Source organism: Thermobia domestica, chromosome 13 (genome assembly GCF_964235325.1).
Source record: "Thermobia domestica chromosome 13, izTheDome1.hap1.1, whole genome shotgun sequence".
Taxonomy (NCBI): domain Eukaryota; kingdom Metazoa; phylum Arthropoda; class Insecta; order Zygentoma; family Lepismatidae; genus Thermobia; species Thermobia domestica.
The window spans coordinates 192,863,548-192,880,802 of NC_137466.1; the positions used below are offsets into that span (position 1 = coordinate 192,863,548).

A 17,255-nucleotide genomic window follows, 5' to 3' on the forward strand; every position below is an offset into this window, starting at 1 on the left:
CATCTGGTGGCTGCTGTTCATACTCTCTCCTGAATGTTCGCTGAAATGTGACGGGAGATTTTGTTTCATGATACCACAACACACAATTCGCTTTCTGCTGTGCTGACGTCACTTTTAAACATATGACTGTCGCGCTGCGGTCAGCTGCAGTAGATAACAGCACAGGCTGTGGCAAAATCTTGAAATATCATAGAAGCGATGTTTTCAGACCGCATGCTTCTATTATCCTTTGTTTTCTTGTTATTAATGTTTGTTATCAGGGAGAGACTCTCTAGCTTACAGTCTGGCTAATAATTGTCGCTAGTTGCGTTGACTCCTTCATGACGCCAAGATGTGTCGCTAATATGCAAGCAATTTGCAGTCGAGTCGAAGACTCGGGGTAAACTACTAATGTAATTAATGGATGAACTAGTGGTTAGTGATATCCCTAACCTTAGTTCTCTACCTATGCATGTTCAAATATGTGAACTTTCTATGTCGAAACATTCCAGTACGAAGATTTTTTTCACTTGTTTCCTCCCACCTTCAACTTATATCATATCCTGGTGATAAGTACATCACACCAAGCAACCTTACGACGAGCATCCAATTTCGTTAATTTGAAAATACTACATGACTTGAATCTGTATGCTTACTTATATTATTTTCTAAGAATATTTTTTAACACTTACATCACTTAATTCTAAATTTTAGCAAATGGAAGGCAATAGTTCTTAACTTTCCCGTTAAAGACGCTCATGAAGGTCTCAAAACCAGCACTAAACCACTCTGTCATCTATTGATGTAATGCTTAATTAATTGACGTTGCCCACACATATACGCAACCTACAATACATTTGTAATGAGCAGACCACAGTCAGTGACAGAACTTAGCCGCTTCCTGCGTGCAAAACTATGGAAACCAGCCTCTGTTGCTGAACCGAGCCTGTACCTGGCCGAGCTCCGCTACCAAATATAACGATCTTCATTCCTTAGACGATGGGCTACTTGCTCACTACATTTGGTTTAGTTCCGGCCAGTAGTCCCCGAGGAATATAAGTACCACATACACTTGGAGTGAAATCGTAAGTTCCCGTATGCTTATGCTGGGAGTTAATAAGAGGAGTATTTCTTCCAGGCACACTGCCTGGAGTTGGTCAACCATCTCCCGGAGCTAAGGTAAATTAAACTGACATTGCTGTCACTTACTCTTGTGCAAAGCACGTCGTTTAGCAAATAGTATTCCAGTACAGCCCCTTCACATTTTTATTTGGCTCCCCGGACAAAATTTTCTGGAAGAGGGCTTCAGTATAGCACGACACGAATTACATGAATTCATAATGTAACAAATAGTCACAAAACAAAATATGGAAAGCAATAGCTAGAAACGCTTCATATTCAATCATCTATTGTACAGTCCGCAGAAAAAAAAAAAAAAAACTGCAACATGAATATGTACGTTTATTGTGAAATGACGAAGTCTTTTGCTCCAAAATAAGAGTGCAGGGGAGGACGTCGATGTTTCTCCTGGCGTGATTCGTTCCACTTAGACGTTATGTTGTTTCTCTGGGCTGTTAGGCGTAGTTTCACAATAAATTTACATGCTCATGTTGCAGGGTTTTTGCTGCAGATTGTACATATATGTTAATAGAGCAGGGTGCTGGTTTGTAACTTCCTGTAATTTCAGCACCTTAGACTGGGGTATCCATCCCCCAAAAGCTAGAGTGCAACTTCCCAAATTAACCATTATCAGTTTGGTTGTACCATTTACAATGAAAATTATGTCCTCCAAATAAACTGTCATGTGCGCAACCTGCCTGCCATTGGTATCCCTGATCTCAGACAAGTCATTGCTGCCGAACCACAAGTATAAAAATTCATAGAGATCACAGTAAAAAATTACCTGACTTTTGACTTACATGAATTCCTCAAATTCATATTCTTCATCATATTTATTAAAAATGTCTGTAGCATTTATGCTGATGACTACCGTTCCCTTGGGATTGGTACGCTGCTGGAGCCTACGTTCCTCTCGTTCCCTATGAATAAAACGCAAGAAAAAATCTACTTGGTGCATTTCAACAACAAAAAACTGGTAATAAACAACATGTAACACAAATTCGAAGGACAAATGTTAATAAATTACTATAAATAATTATAACTATGTAATTAATTTCCAATACTCCTATCCTCAAGAAACCCCCCTTATTTTTCTCCTTAAATTTCAGCTCACTCTTTCTGCGATTTTCAGCTTAAATTCGACAATTAAAACATTTTTCTGAATGAGTCTGCAACAGGATACAGAAAGTACCTTGTGAGTTTAGAAGACTTGCATTAGCAATAAAATAAATAATTTACAGTACAAAAATGTCTTCATTAGAAAAAAAAATTAATTATAAAAAAATAATTATAAAAAAAAGCGTTGTTCATACGGGTTTTTAACTTATTTCTGAAAAAAATGCACATACAAGTAATTACAAACTACCATTCATGAATGATTAAATTATATTAAATATGCAATTAGTACAGGGTGTCCGATAAGTCCTTCCCTGATTACAGAAATTGATAACTCAGGCTAGAAATAAGATAGAAATATGAAACTGGTGTTGAATTGTTTACAAACTATGAAAGTTTTTGTCTGTGTTAGGTTTGTTCTGTTTTACCAAGTCTCAATTTTGTTTGTTTTAGGTTTGTAGTACGTAAGTAAGAAGCCCAAGAAGCCATGCCAACCAACCAGGAGAAGGCACAGTGTGTCCTGTGGTACCATGAGACACGATCACCAACCACGGTGCAGAGACAGTTCCAGACAACATTTGGGAGGACTCCACCTGATGTCAAGAGCATTAAAGCCTGGTATGAGAAGTTCAAGAACACAGGGTCGGTTGCTGACTTTCCGAGGTCTGGTCGACCAAGAACCTCAGCAGACACGGTGGAGGCTGTGCGGCAGTCTTTTCTGCGAAGTCCTAAGAAATCGGTGCGCAGGGCCTCACGTGAATTACAGATGCCAAAAAGGCTCTATCCATGACATTTTACACAAACGTTTATTGTTTCGTGCTTACAAAGTGCAACTCGTTCAGGCCTTGTTGCCCGACGACGGTACACGTCGATATGACTTTGCGGTCGAAATGCTATCACGTATTGAGGACTATAATGGTTATCTCAGACGAATTGCCTTTTCCGACGAAGCGACATTCTTTGTCAGTGGAGTAGTGAATCGCCATAATGTAAGCATTTGGGGTTCAGAACCCCCCAGGGAGGTCAGGGAGTTCACCAGAGGCAGTCCAAAGGTGAATGTTTGGTGCGCGTTATTGCACGATCGAATTATCGGGCCATTCTTCTTCTGAGGATACTCATGTGGAAGTGTACTGATGTGACCAAAACTTTTATAGTTTGTAAACAATTCAACACCAGTTTCATATTTCTATCTTATTTCTAGCCTGAGTTATCAATTTCTGTAACCAGGGAAGGACTTCTCGGACACCCTGTACTACCCGATCGTATAGCTTTACATTCAGATAAAATCTGCATTTTGGTTTGTTTACAAACCAATGGAAATATATTAAATAACATATCAAAATTTGAAATTTCAAAGCATTTTCTATTTTAGGAGATGAACATATCTTCAAACCTGTTACTGCTACGAACAAAACAACATACATGGATAAACCTTGGAACTATTAACACAAACAACTTACACTTCTCGATACATTAATGGAATATTGTTCAAATAAACATATTAATTATTATATAAATATACACTACAGAACTATGAATGTACACTTTATAACAGAAGTGTCAGCTATTTAAAAAAAAAGTTTGTCAGTGACATCTTTAAATATTTCTTTACAAAATCTTCATGAAGCCGACGTTCTTCATCTAGTATCTGGCAGTCGATGGTAATAGGATTGATTGCCGAAATCATCCCAGGAAATTAACAATTCAATTCGAGTTCCCAGGGCACATAAAAAATGTTAATTGTTATTACTAAAATGTTCTAGATGTAAAATACGCTGAAACAAATTTCTTCTCTCACCTGGTATCTCAAGCGAAATCTTCGACAGAGTATTAAGATAGTCAGAATGCACTGAAGAACAGAAACAATTCCATGATACGGGTTCCAGTGAAATTAGGGATTTCTTACTATTATCTACTGCAAGAGGTATTTTACGTACTCTTGCAGTATTGGCTGTTGCAGTCAATTCACACTCAAATTCTCATTAAATTTAACACGTTCGCTGCGGCAGTGTAAAACCGAAAATGAAATGAAAAATGAAATCTTTGAGTTTTACGTCCCACGGTTATGCCGGTTAGGCTAGAGACGGTGATGATGAGTAATGAATGAAATGATGGAATGAAGAAAGTGGGAGGAAACGGGAAAACCCCGAGAAAACCCACGCACACGGTGTTTGTCCACCACAAAATTCACTTGGCGGGGGCTAGAATCGAACCGGGGACCCCAAGCACGCTCTACCACTGAGCTACCGCGGCCCCCAGTGTAAAACCGAGTTTGGATCTCAGTGCTATACGAGTAGCATCCACGTGCTTCACGAGTCACCGGTGACGCGTCCTGCTTTGGCGTAATATAGCTTCAGATTCTGTCAACAGATGGCTGAAGCGTGAATTTGAAATACCATGTCGTCATCTGTGGAGAGAAGCTCAAAGTAAGATCTGTGAACGACTGCTACGAGCCACCGGTGACTCGTAACGCAGCGAACGTGTTAACATCTTGAAATTACAACAGAACATTTCAAACGAACATAAAGAACATAAATTCTAGCTTGAAAATGTCCTTCCAATTTCTATCTTAATTCTGATTTTTTTGTAGAACAAATTAAACAGGGCATAAATTCATTAGCCAGATGGAACTTACTTCATGAAGCAACTTTAGTTGATCGAAGCTGGGGTAATCTTCGAGACTTTCTTTCACATGATATAAGTGTAAATTATGTTAATACATGATTATATAAGGCTGCGAACCCTTTATTTGATTTCGCTCGCTACTGTAGAAGTCTTTTGAGATCGTAAATTACTTCACTGGGAGATTTCTCAGTCTTTCTTACAGTTTATGTATATCAGGAGAAAATTTTTCTTAAGTTTCCAGTTTTCCTATGAGGCTTGATTCAAAAACTGGAGTCCCTGGGTCGGGAAATCCCGACATTTTTTCCTTGATACTTCCTTCAATTCAATTCGTTTACTTTCTTCAATTAGTGTCTAGTAGTTGCTTGCAACACGATCGATTACCGAAATTAATCTAGGAAAGGATAAGGGTTCCCAGGGCACATAAAAGAAGGAAAAAACTTAATGGTTATTAATACTTTTTCTGATCCCTTTTCCTTGGTCAACTCGCTTCGAACAAGTCTACAGATCAAGAAGTGCATAAAACATCAACGGAGGAACAGACCCGTTTTCGCTCGCTTGCTTGTTTGACTTGAACAGCGTACATAGATTAGATTAACAACTGGTAAATTTTTCTCCTTTTCATATTACGAACTAACCTTTTTCACATCTTTTTCCTGTAACTAACCTGCTATAAGCTTGCAGCTGTCAACCAAATATTTGGTACTAAAAACTTGATCAAGAAGCTCTTAATTACAGCAAGGCATTAATTATTATTTGCTCCTTGCGTTCCACGATTAACTTTACAGATGAACCTGTTACCTTGTTGATTTTTGAACCTTACCGTTCCCTTGGGAATGCGTTTACGCTATGTAATGCTGTGCATAGCTAATTTTAATGTTATTTTATAATCAACGTAATAACTGGAGATACCAGTCAGCAAAACAGAAAGACAGGGTTCCTACTGATCTAAAGAAATGTATTTCCCTGACTTCTCCCTGACCTTTGGCAGGAAATTCCCTAATTTCATGACAGATGTCGGATAACGCTGATATATAAATAAGGAAAATGCGACTTCGAAGTTCATTTTTGTTAACAATTAAGAGGATACATCTAATGAAGGAGCTAATTATCGTAATATTATATTTTATTCTTTTGGTAAACTCTATGCACAAATATATTTCTAGTTTAAGAGATCTTTAATTTATAACTAACATTTACGACACGGATTTGAAAAATGAATCAATATTACTAACGTTCTGTATTATCTTTATTTTATCTCAACTTTTCTTTCTGCTGTAGTTTCTTTCAATCACTGCCATATTACATACTTCTCAAACATATGAGACAGATGTATCTTAGCAACTCTACAACATTATATTCAACTTTTACGCATTAACGTTGATAAAACTATGATCTTATGGAAGAAAGGTACATTAGTTCTTGATGTAAAGCGTGTTTGAAATTTGTATTAGAAAACTAGCAACTAACAGCTAAACGCACGTGCACTAATAAGAGACGTATGCGAAACGTGACAGCTAGATATTTATGAAAATTGGTTCTCTGACTAATCGTGGATCGCTAATCATCTCGTGATAGTAACTCGGTGCGGAAATGCCTTGTTTACCCGCTACATATAATACGTATACAACGCAATGACTGGGTGAGCCTGTGCCAAACATGCCCGAAATGGCAGAAAATGAAAAATGTACGCAGGTATGCTGATACCTACGAGAGCGGGACGCATGACCAAGAACACGGTAGTAGTGTCACAAATAGTGTTGCCATCCTAATACAAATTTATAGTTTTTCAGATAGAAAGTATACCATTTTATGTCATTAAAACAATTGTCATAAAACGAGAAAAAATAAGTAAAAAATGGGTTATCATTGTTGCCAAATAAGGGAAATATGAGGCTCTAAAGTTGAGAAATTGTGAGGTCCGTACAAAGAAATGAACAATGTACAAGAAGAAGAAGACTGTAGAAGGACCAAATGTACAATAGAGAATAAACTACAGCATCCACAGCATCAGTGACTACCCGGCTTGATACAGGATTCACCCAAAAAGGACACATGGTAGAGTTGCCGTAGAAAAAAGAAGTTCCACGAGACATTATGCGGAAATGTGAACAACAAGTCTTCCTGTAGCGCAGCAACTCCAATGGCGTTTGTGTGGAATCGATATCTCGAACTGTTCCCGAGCGCTATAAAATGAACTGTCTTGGGGTTGCAACACTGTATAAAATCCTGCATGCCTTTCAAACCACAGAAACGAAGGAGTAGCGCCTGAAACGAGTACAGAAAAGCTGTGGCACGAAAGGTAAGAAATCTGTGACAAGAAAGTACGTCAGATTCGATTCGCAAAGATTAATGAACTGAGATAGATGTCAGTCAAGGGTATAGGAAACATATAGTTAGCATGTGAGATAATGATGGAGATAAAACACACTGCATTCAGGCTACTAGTAATACACAGGTGCAAAATATTTTAATACACCAATACATACAACAGAAAAGCCACACATAGTATGGCAAAATACGTACATTTCTCGCCCTAGCCGCATACTCGACACGACGTATCAAGCCTGTTCGTCACTGGATGGTGTGATTTACTCTACATCTGGTTCTTCTGCAGTCTTGTTGTTGTTATACACTTGTTCGTTTCATTGTACGGACCCCATAATTTCTTAACTACAGAGCCTCATACCTCCCATATTTGGCACCACATTTTGCTTTTCTTTCACGTTTTATGCCAATTGTTTTAATGCCATAAAATGGTAATGTTTTATTTGAAAAGACATGTTTGTGTTGGGATGGCAATACTGCTTGTAAGACACTACTGTTGTATTCTTGGTTGCGTGTCCCCCCTCCGGTAGGTATTAGGTTACCTGCATATCTTTTTCATTTTATGCGTTTTTCCGGCATTTTTGGGGTATAACTCGCACAGCCTCACCCGATCACTGTTTGGTATATGTTTTATACGTAACGGGTAAACAAAGCATTTTCGCACCGAGTGAATATCACAACGATTAGTCAGGATACCAATTTTCATAAATATCTAGCTGTAACATTTCTCATACGTCCCTTGTAAGAATTCTGTTACACTGGAGTACCTCGCTGTATAGCTGAGGCATTCTGAAAATAAACCATGAACGAAAATATCAACAATACAAACTTCATTCTCATTTAACATATGTAAACTCATATCAACCTACCTCGCCAAGCGCTCATACTCCTCTCGAATTTCCTGGGGTGTCTTGGTCCTCTGTACTATCTCCCAACCCTCAGTCTCAAGTCCCCGTGTTCCGAGGCTGTCATAGATCGCTCGATGGTGTGGATCACTAAGTACTGAAATAAAATAATTTTAATAAACAATTTAACTACTAATTACATTTAAACTCCCGATTATCCACGAAAATGGGTGGCGCGGCAACCACAGATAATTCGAAAATGCCCGAAAAAGGACACAAACACGAAAATGTATCTGAACAACACATTTTTATTTACAGTACACATACAAAGACTAAGTATAGCTTTCTATACTTACAAGTTTCTTGGTTTATTTTTTCGCACACACACACCACACAAAAAATCGTTAACTATTTTTGCTTGACTGAAGTTTTCTTCACAGCATTTTGTCAAAAACTGAAGCAAGAAGCAGAAAGAAAAAAAGAGAGGAAACGAAGATCACGGATAAGAGTGTTTACTGTACTTCATTATTTCACTCATAACTACATTCATTCAAGTTCTAAAACATTCCAATGTCATATTTCTTTAAATCACATAAGTTGAAGAAAAAAAAAATACTATATTCAGGGTGGCAGACAGAAACGGGAAATTTTGAATCTACGATTAGCAGCACTGCAATGTCGGCATTTCTTCAGGATTGATGCGACATTACTGGGAAAGCTTTGCGATTTAGTAATGATGGACAATTAGAGTGATGCGGAACATGCGTTTGCTCTTAAAGCATTTTATTAGAATATTGCTGACTAAGGTTAACGAGGGTGTCAATTTCCTTAGCAAATGGTGGTTGTCAGTAGATTTTTTCATTACTGGGCAAAGGAACACCCTCAACAGCTTCACAAGCGTCCATTATATCGAACCAAGATTCTGGTGCGCAGTCATGCAAATGGTGTCATCAGCTCTTATTTTCTTGAAAGTGAGAAATATATTTTAACTTACGTGACATCGGCTTAACATGTTGCCTTGCTTGAATATTCTTTGTAAAGTTGCACAACGCAATCTTGACGTTCAAAACATGTGATTTCAGCAGAACAGAGCTACGTGACCTACTTCTCAACAAAGAAAACCATTAGCAAAATGTTTGGAAGGTGGGTCACTTCACATAACAGTGATATTCCATGGTATCCGAAATCAGATCTTAGTCATGTGTGTGTGTAGGGAAAATAAATAAATAAATCTCTCTCTCTATATATATATATATATATATATATATATATCAAAAACACTATAAGTTCTGCAACCAACGCTGCACTGAAACAAAACATTGAACATGAAACCACTGGCTTCCCTCGAGATAATATACCGAGCATTCCAGTTCATAGCAATCTATCAGATGGAACATATTTTTTCATTGCAGTCTTCAAGAAGTAAGGTAATGGCATACTCTGTACCAACTAATTAAACGTAAGAACACATTTTCAAAATTTAACACTGTACTAACCTGAGTATTGAAACATCACTACAGAAACACATAAAGGTTAGCATACTTATTACATTCATTTCCATAATTAATTGTCTCTTTCCATGTGTTTACTCGTGTATTTTACGAAATTTAAATTTTCCAGTTTCTCTGCGCCACCTCGTATTATACAAAATGTCCATAAAAATATATTAAGAAAATACCTTAAAAATGAAAGACAAAAAACCTAACCTTCATACGCTTTCTTGGTTTTGTTAAAGAGAATTTCTGCCTCTTTCTTCTGGTCTGGGTCCACATGTTTATCAGGATGGTACAGCCGGCTAAGCCGTCGATATGCATTGTTGATTTCTTCATTAGTTGCCTGAAGGAAAGAAATATTCAATGGTAAAATATAAATTCAAAATTTTACGAAATCAACAAACAAAAACCACAAACTATTATATTAATAACAAATTTGTCAAATTTGTAAATATGAAAATTCCAGACTATCAAATTCAGAAGAAAAAAAGGCAGTTCCAATTCCTCAGCGAGAACCCATAAGTATTACTTAACACAATAAATTAAACTAATTTTGGGATACATGCAGGCCCGTATGTAGGTAAGTGCTATTCTGTGCTCGAGCAGGGCGGCAGAATTTAGGGAGCAGCAAAATTTTGGAAACTTTTTAAAGATTCACAATAAAGTAACTTAAAACTAGCAACCCGCAGAGCCCCGCGCAAGCGCGAAAGAATATGTTAATATGTTTAATCCACTCTAATTACAGTAGCTACTAATTAGCTAGCTTATCTGATTATTTTTAAAAAGTTCTCTTTTTTCACCTCCATCCCAAGGGGTTAGGATGAACTTGACCATCATGAAAATTGATACCGTTAAACTCAGTGACATCGAAAACTATGAATTCAACACTAATATCTGTCGTTTTCGATTACTTTTAAAATCTCGCCCCCCTTCCTGGGGAGTGGAGTATGACTTTGAAGATGAATTGGATTAAAGCTGTCACTATTCATTTCAGTAACCCCAAAAACTATGAATTCAACTCTAATAGTAGTCGTTCTCGATTATCTTTAAAATGCTCCCATGTTATTCTTATGGGGACTCTGCACTCCATATCTCAGCTCAGGTGTGACTTAGGGACCTGGAACAGGTCATCAGGTTATTTAGATCATTTCTCTGAGAGCTTTAAAATATATTAAAATTTCATGTTTCTATCTATTATGGTTCTCAAGTTGAAAAGCGCTACAGACAGACAGACAGCTTACTGTAATCATTACTGACGAACAATGTAAAAAATATTTTTCTTATCAGTTATCGCCAATAATTATTGGTGTCTCACAGTGATGTCCATCAATGGATCTCAGCCAATCCCAGCTTCAAAATCATGCCCCCATTAGATCTCTAGTAGGCTACTTTCCCCCTTTCTCTCTCTGTGTGTGGACTCGGGTGTCGCTCCCCTTCCACTTTCAAACTACCAGCCTCCCCTGCCCAGGGACCTTCGGGCCAAACACCTACCTTCGGGCAGAACACCACATCATACTCATGACTGAGAGAACTAGGCTAATTAAAATTACGTTCTAACTTTTGTAACTTGTAATGCCTAAACTGGTTTTAAGCAAGAGCTAGTATGTTTGCAAAATCATGGCTTGTTTCCTTGTTGAGCACAGGGGCGCACAATATATAAATACGGGCCTGGATACATGAATAATGATTATTAAAAAAAAAAAAAAAAAATCAGTTGGTTGACAGTTGGCAACAGTGGAATTTTATCACTGTCAGTTCATTTCACAACTTTGCTGCAGATTAGCCAACATAGAGTGCTGCACAAATGACCAGCGAGTTCTGATTGTGAAAACTTACCACGAAAATGGTGAGAATTATGGACAGACTGTTAGAAAGCTTCGTGCAGTGCTACACAAAGGATCAGTGATTGTGAAAACTTACCACAAAAATGGTAAGAATTATGCACAAACTGTTAGAAAGCTTCGTGCAGCGCTACACAAAAGGCCAATGAGTTTTGATAGTGAAAACACACTACAAGAATGGTTGAGTGTTATACACAGACTGTTAGCAAGCTTCATGCAATCTTTCATGTGAAAATACACCGAACGAAACAACAGTTCGCAGACTGATGATGAAATTTGAGGACACAGGTTCGATAACAGACATTAAATCACCACTTGCTCGATCTAGCCTGTCTGATTGTGCGTAACAGTGTTGTTATAAGTCCCAAAAAATTTGTTCGGCGTCATTCACAACAGATGAGCCATTCAAAACGTTCCCTACATCGTAGTCTCACGAAACATCTACAAACGTATGCATAAAAACTTCGGCTAACTCAGGAATTAAAACCAAACAATTATTTTCAAAGGAGAAACTTTGCCGAATCGGTTTTGGGGATGCCACAAGTGGATGAAGATTTTGCAAGAAACATAATGGTTAGTGACGATTTCTATTTTTCTTTTTTTTTTAAAAAAAAAAAGTATCAACAAAGAAAATTGTCACGTTTAGGCGGCAAAAAATCCTCAAGAAATCAAAGAGATACCATTGCATCCACAGCAAGCTACTGTGTGGTGTTAATTTGGGGTTGGGGAGTGATAGGGCCTTACTTCTTTCAAAACGAGGGTGGAAATACCGTTACAGTTAATGGGAATGGTACTGTAATATGATTACCAGCTTTTTGTTGGCATCAGTGTCATCATCATAGGTATTCTGCCCTTATTGGCAGGTCACTTGCCGCAGCTGAGAAGCTTCCATGCTCCACGGCCCTCCGCTAACCTGTTCGTCCTCACGTATGATCTTTGTTTTTATATCATCCATTAATTGTAGTCTCCTTAGCCCCCTCCCTCTCTTTCCCGCCACCATACCTTCTAGGACGTCCCTCATGATACATTTTTTTCTCAGGCAATATCCCAACCAGTTTCACTTCCTCTTCTTTATAATATCTAAAAGTGTTCTTTTCTTCCCCACCATTTCTAACACTCTCTCATTCGTTTTCCGCTCGATCTAACTAATTCTTTCCATTCTTCTCCACACCCACATTTCGAAGGCTTCCAGTCGATTTTCATCACTTTTACGTAATGTCCACGTTTCCGCCCCATACAGTACAACACTCAACACAAGCATTTTATGAGTCTTCTTCTCAAATCCCACAAAACAGACTTTTCTTCCTCCTAAAGGCTTCTTTCGCCATTCCTATCCTTGCTTTTATTTCACGTTCGCACTTCATGTCATTACTAACAATACTACCCAGATATCGAAAACTATTCACTTGTTTTATTTTCTCCCCTCCCACTTTTATATTTGACACAGACCCCTTCGTTGCAATCACCATGGCTTTTGTCTTTCTAACATTTATTTTCATCCCATATTCTTCAAAGCCCTTCCTCATTTTTTCTAACATTTTATTGAATTTCTTTTCACATTCTGCAACAAGCGCCATATCGTCTGCAAATCTTATGCATCTAATTATTCTACCTCCTACCGAAATGTCGTCATCACCATATAGGTTCTTCTTCACTATCTCTTCTACGCGTAGACAGACATTAAATAGTGTTGGCGAGAGGCAGCATCCTTGTCAAACTCCCCTTTGCACTCTCTTCTGTCAGTTCTTCCCCTATCCTAATACTTACTTGTTGGTTCATGTATAAGTTTCTTATGAGTCTTCTATCTTTCCATTTCAACCCTATCTTTGTTAGGACTCCCAACAACAAATCCCAATACACGCGGTCAAAAGCCTTGTTTAGATCAATAAATACAACATACGCCTCTTTCCCTTTTTCTATAAATGTTTCACCGATTGCCCTTAATAATCCAATTGCATCTCTTGTGCCCTTGCCTCTTCTGAACCCGAACTGCTCCTCAACTTCATTTGTTCTTCCATATAACCCTCCGTTCAGTATTCGGAGCAGAATTTTAGCTGCATGAGATATGAGACTAATAGTTCTATAATTCTCACATCTCTTTGGGTTCGATTTCTTAGCCATCGGTAACATGATGGTCTTCAGAAAGTATTTTGGCCACTCACCTGTTTCATATACAGATGGTGATCAGAAAAATGGAAACACCTGTAGTTGGCAACATGTCAGATGTATGGGTTGGCAGTGGTGTCGTGGCGCCCGCAGCGCCGGACCGCTGGTGGTGGTGTGTTAGGTCGGTCTCCATACTACGTCAAGCGCAGTGGAACAGCAGTGTCCAGTGGCTGCAGCAGACGGAGGTAGTGTAAAATGGGAGACCTCTCAGATTTTCAAAGAGGGCAAATTGTTGGTGCGCGGTTATGTGGAGTGAGTGTGACGGCAGTGGCTACTGTGTTAGGTGTGTCGCGTGGGACAGTGTCGAAGGTGATGACGGCCTACACAACACACGGGAAAACCACATCGGGGAAGCGGAACAGTGGGCGGAAGAAAATCAGGAGTGACAGGTCACGCCGGGTATTAAAGCGCATTGTCACGCAGAACCATCGTGCCACTGCTGAGCAAGTGACGGAGGAACTCAATCAGCACCCCCCCACCCTGTTTCGACAATCACAGTCCGCCGCGAATTACATGACATGAACTTATGGGTCGTGTTGCACGGGCCAAACCGCTCATCAGGGACCATAACGCTTTCGCACGCCGCAAATGATGCCGCGACCATGCAACTTGGACCGTTGAGGACTGGAAACGTGTGATATGGCCGGATGAGTCATCCTTCACCCTATTCCCAACCACGGGCCGTGTTTATGTGTGGAGAACGCCCAAAGAAGCTTATGATCTGCAGTGTCTCCGCCCAACTGTGAAACATGGCGGCGGCTCGGTGATGCTGTGGGCCGCCATATCATGGTTTTCATTGGGTCCTGTGGTCACACTTAGCGGACGAATCACTGCCAACGATTATGTCGCAATTTTAGGAGACCACTTGCATTCTATGGTCCGGGTGTTGTTCCTGGACAATGACGCCATCTTCCAGGATGATAATGCACCCATTCACACAGCTGGCGTTGTTGCAGCGTGGTTTGAGGAACATCGGGATGAAGTTCAACACCTCCCCTGGCCCGCCCAATCCCCAGATCTCAACATAATTGAACATCTGTGGTACGTCTTGGAAACATGACTCCGGCGACGATTTCCACCTCAATCCTCTCTCACAGAACTGTCCGATGCCCTGCACGAGGAATGGTGTAAAATTCCACTTGCTACCATTCACGACCTCTATGCCTCCATCCCACGTCGCATCAAGGCTGTTCTGAAGGCGAAAGGTGGCCCGACACCATATTAATCTGGTAAGTTGCAATTTCGTTCAGGTGTTTCAATTTTTCTGATCACCATCTGTATTTCATTGCATAGTCGGAACAATTCTTTCTTTCCCATGTCTCCCATATTTTTAATGAATTGGATTGGTATATTATCTATCCCGGTTGCCTTTTCATTCCTAATCTCGGATATAGCCTTTTCAAACACATCCCGAAGAATACTAAATCCTTTTATCATCCTCGCCTACTTCATCATTTAGGCTACTAGGTCTACCTACTCTTCCTATGACCTCATTTCTCTCGCTGACCACCTTTCCATTCTTATTTTGTACTGCCATCGAAATACCCCCTTGTTTCCTCCGAAATTCCATAATTTCACCTCCTTGTACATTTCCTCATATTTCCCAACTCTTTCTAATTCTATGTTCTTGCTTTTTTTTTTTTTTTAACTCTCCCCTCGCTCTGTCTGTTTCTCTTCGTAATTCATTATTTAACTTTCTGCCCTCTTTTTGTATCAACCCGTTTCCACGTCTTCCTCTCCCTCATTTTCTGCAACATCTGCTCTGTAACCCATGGTTTCTTAGCCGTTTTGTGTTCGCTGTTACCTACTGCTTCTTCTGCAGCCTGCTGTAACCAACGTTTAATATGTTCCCCCCGTGCGTTACTACCTGCGCCTATCCTTTCCTTGTTTGAACATTTTTCTTCGACTTTTTCAACGAAAAGATTTCTTATTTCCTTTTTTTCAATTTTTCAGTATTCAACACTTTGTTGCCTACTTTTCTTCTGCCTATATTTTTCAGTTTAATATCTACATCAACCAGCATAAGATTATGATCAGAGAAAATATCAGCCCTGGGAAAGGGTCTTCGCGTTCTTTAAGCTATTCCGATACCTGTCCTGAATCATAACATAGTCTATCTGATATCTTCCGCTGTCTATTGGTGATTTCCACGTATATCTTCGTCTCTTGTGCTCATTGAACCAAGTGTTCCCAATTACTAGTGAATTCTGTTTACAGAAATTCACCAGTCCCTCTCCCCTTTCATTTCTTTCGCCTAGACCATATTTTCCTACGATACTACCTTCTTGTTTCTCTTCCACAACTGCATTGAAATCTCCCATTAGACTTACGCATGCACCCCTCTTCTCCCTATCTATAATTTCTTCTATTTTCTCATAATTTTCCTCTACTTCTTCAGTTGCATGCGAAGTCGTCGGTGCATATGTCTGTAAGGTGATCAATTATGGAGAAAAACGAAGTTAAATTCTGAGCTATATGAGTCTGTGTATCTATAAGATATTAAGTAAATAGGCAAAAGAGAATAATATGGTAGTACTTTACACCCACTGTCTTATTAACTAACCTAGGATGTGTAGGCTGCAGTAATAGAGAGAAATATTGAAATGTAGAGCAGAAACTAATAAGAAAAGGGTTATATCTGTGCCAAATGTGGTGAAATGGTGCAAAATTTTGCGTGCTATCCCACTTTATGGGGTATAAATTTGTAAAATCCACGGAACAAGTGTTACTCGATTTTCGAAATAAAATTGTACAAGTAATCAAAATATATCGGGATCCTAACTCTTACAGGAATAACACAGAAATACGAAATGGAAAATGTGCCTTTACCACGTAGTATTCCATAAAAAGGACATGATGAGGTGAAATGCTACTTGGAGGCACATAAAAAAATGATCATAGAAGTGACGCAAAGCTATACCACACACAAGGCGTGTGTTTTATGACGTATAAAGTGTTTTTCCACTATCATCGTTTATGTGTACTCCTCCTGTTTCCTATGAAGGAACACCCTCATTACTACTCGAGCCCCTCTGCTGCGCTCCTGCCCTGACTCGGTTAGATAGCATACGTGCTCTTTAGTGGCCACCTAGCACAAATTGCTTTGTGTTTTTAGATTAATTCGTGTTTTATGGACTGCAGATTTAAGGCACACGCTGTAGTTACACTGAGCCTTCTAAATCTGTCCACATTAATGTAACTATTCCCTGACCATTTTTTTTTAAACATTATATTGCAAGTTATTAAACTACTGTAAACTTCATTACTGTGGGTAAACTTTACAAAACAGCTACAGCTGCGCATTGATAAATAGGGCCGCTTTAAAAGGCTATAATAGAGCAGGGTAGAGTAGAATAAGATATGGATAAGTAGGAACGGGTTAGCATAGGTTAGGGAAGTTTTGATCCATTTTCATGAAACTTATAATAGAGTGTAATTTCTCGTTTCTGAGTGATTATACCAGCTGGAGTGGGCATTGTAAAGTTAACCCCAAATTTATATTTCAACAACCAGTATAAATTGCTGGGAATCTCATCTTCCCTTTGAAGTAACTTGTATTTTCATATTACACTACTCTTAGCCAGTACCACTTTCAGAGTAAGGGGAATGTAGCAACATACCAAAGGCACTATTTACGTTGGGTAACATTTCGTAAACGAGTTACTACGAATCCTCCAACAATATCCCATACTATATTGGTAATACTATACATGAGAACCCCCTGATCTGCGTTTCTTCTGTGTTGT

The 17,255-nt window shown here is 39.0% G+C and overlaps 1 protein-coding gene across 1 annotated transcript in view; it reads right to left on the minus strand.

The window, feature by feature from the left end:
* LOC145668899 (dnaJ homolog subfamily C member 11) overlaps positions 1–17,255 on the minus strand; it is a 44,124-nt gene that overhangs the window by 26,026 nt on the left and 843 nt on the right. The window contains exons 2-4 of the mRNA XM_081737169.1: positions 9,716–9,845; positions 8,034–8,166; positions 1,899–2,018 (exon numbers count right to left, since the gene is read on the minus strand). Coding sequence (XP_081593295.1) covers positions 1,899–2,018; positions 8,034–8,166; positions 9,716–9,845 — 383 coding nt within the window. The remainder of the gene's footprint in view (positions 1–1,898; positions 2,019–8,033; positions 8,167–9,715; positions 9,846–17,255) is intronic.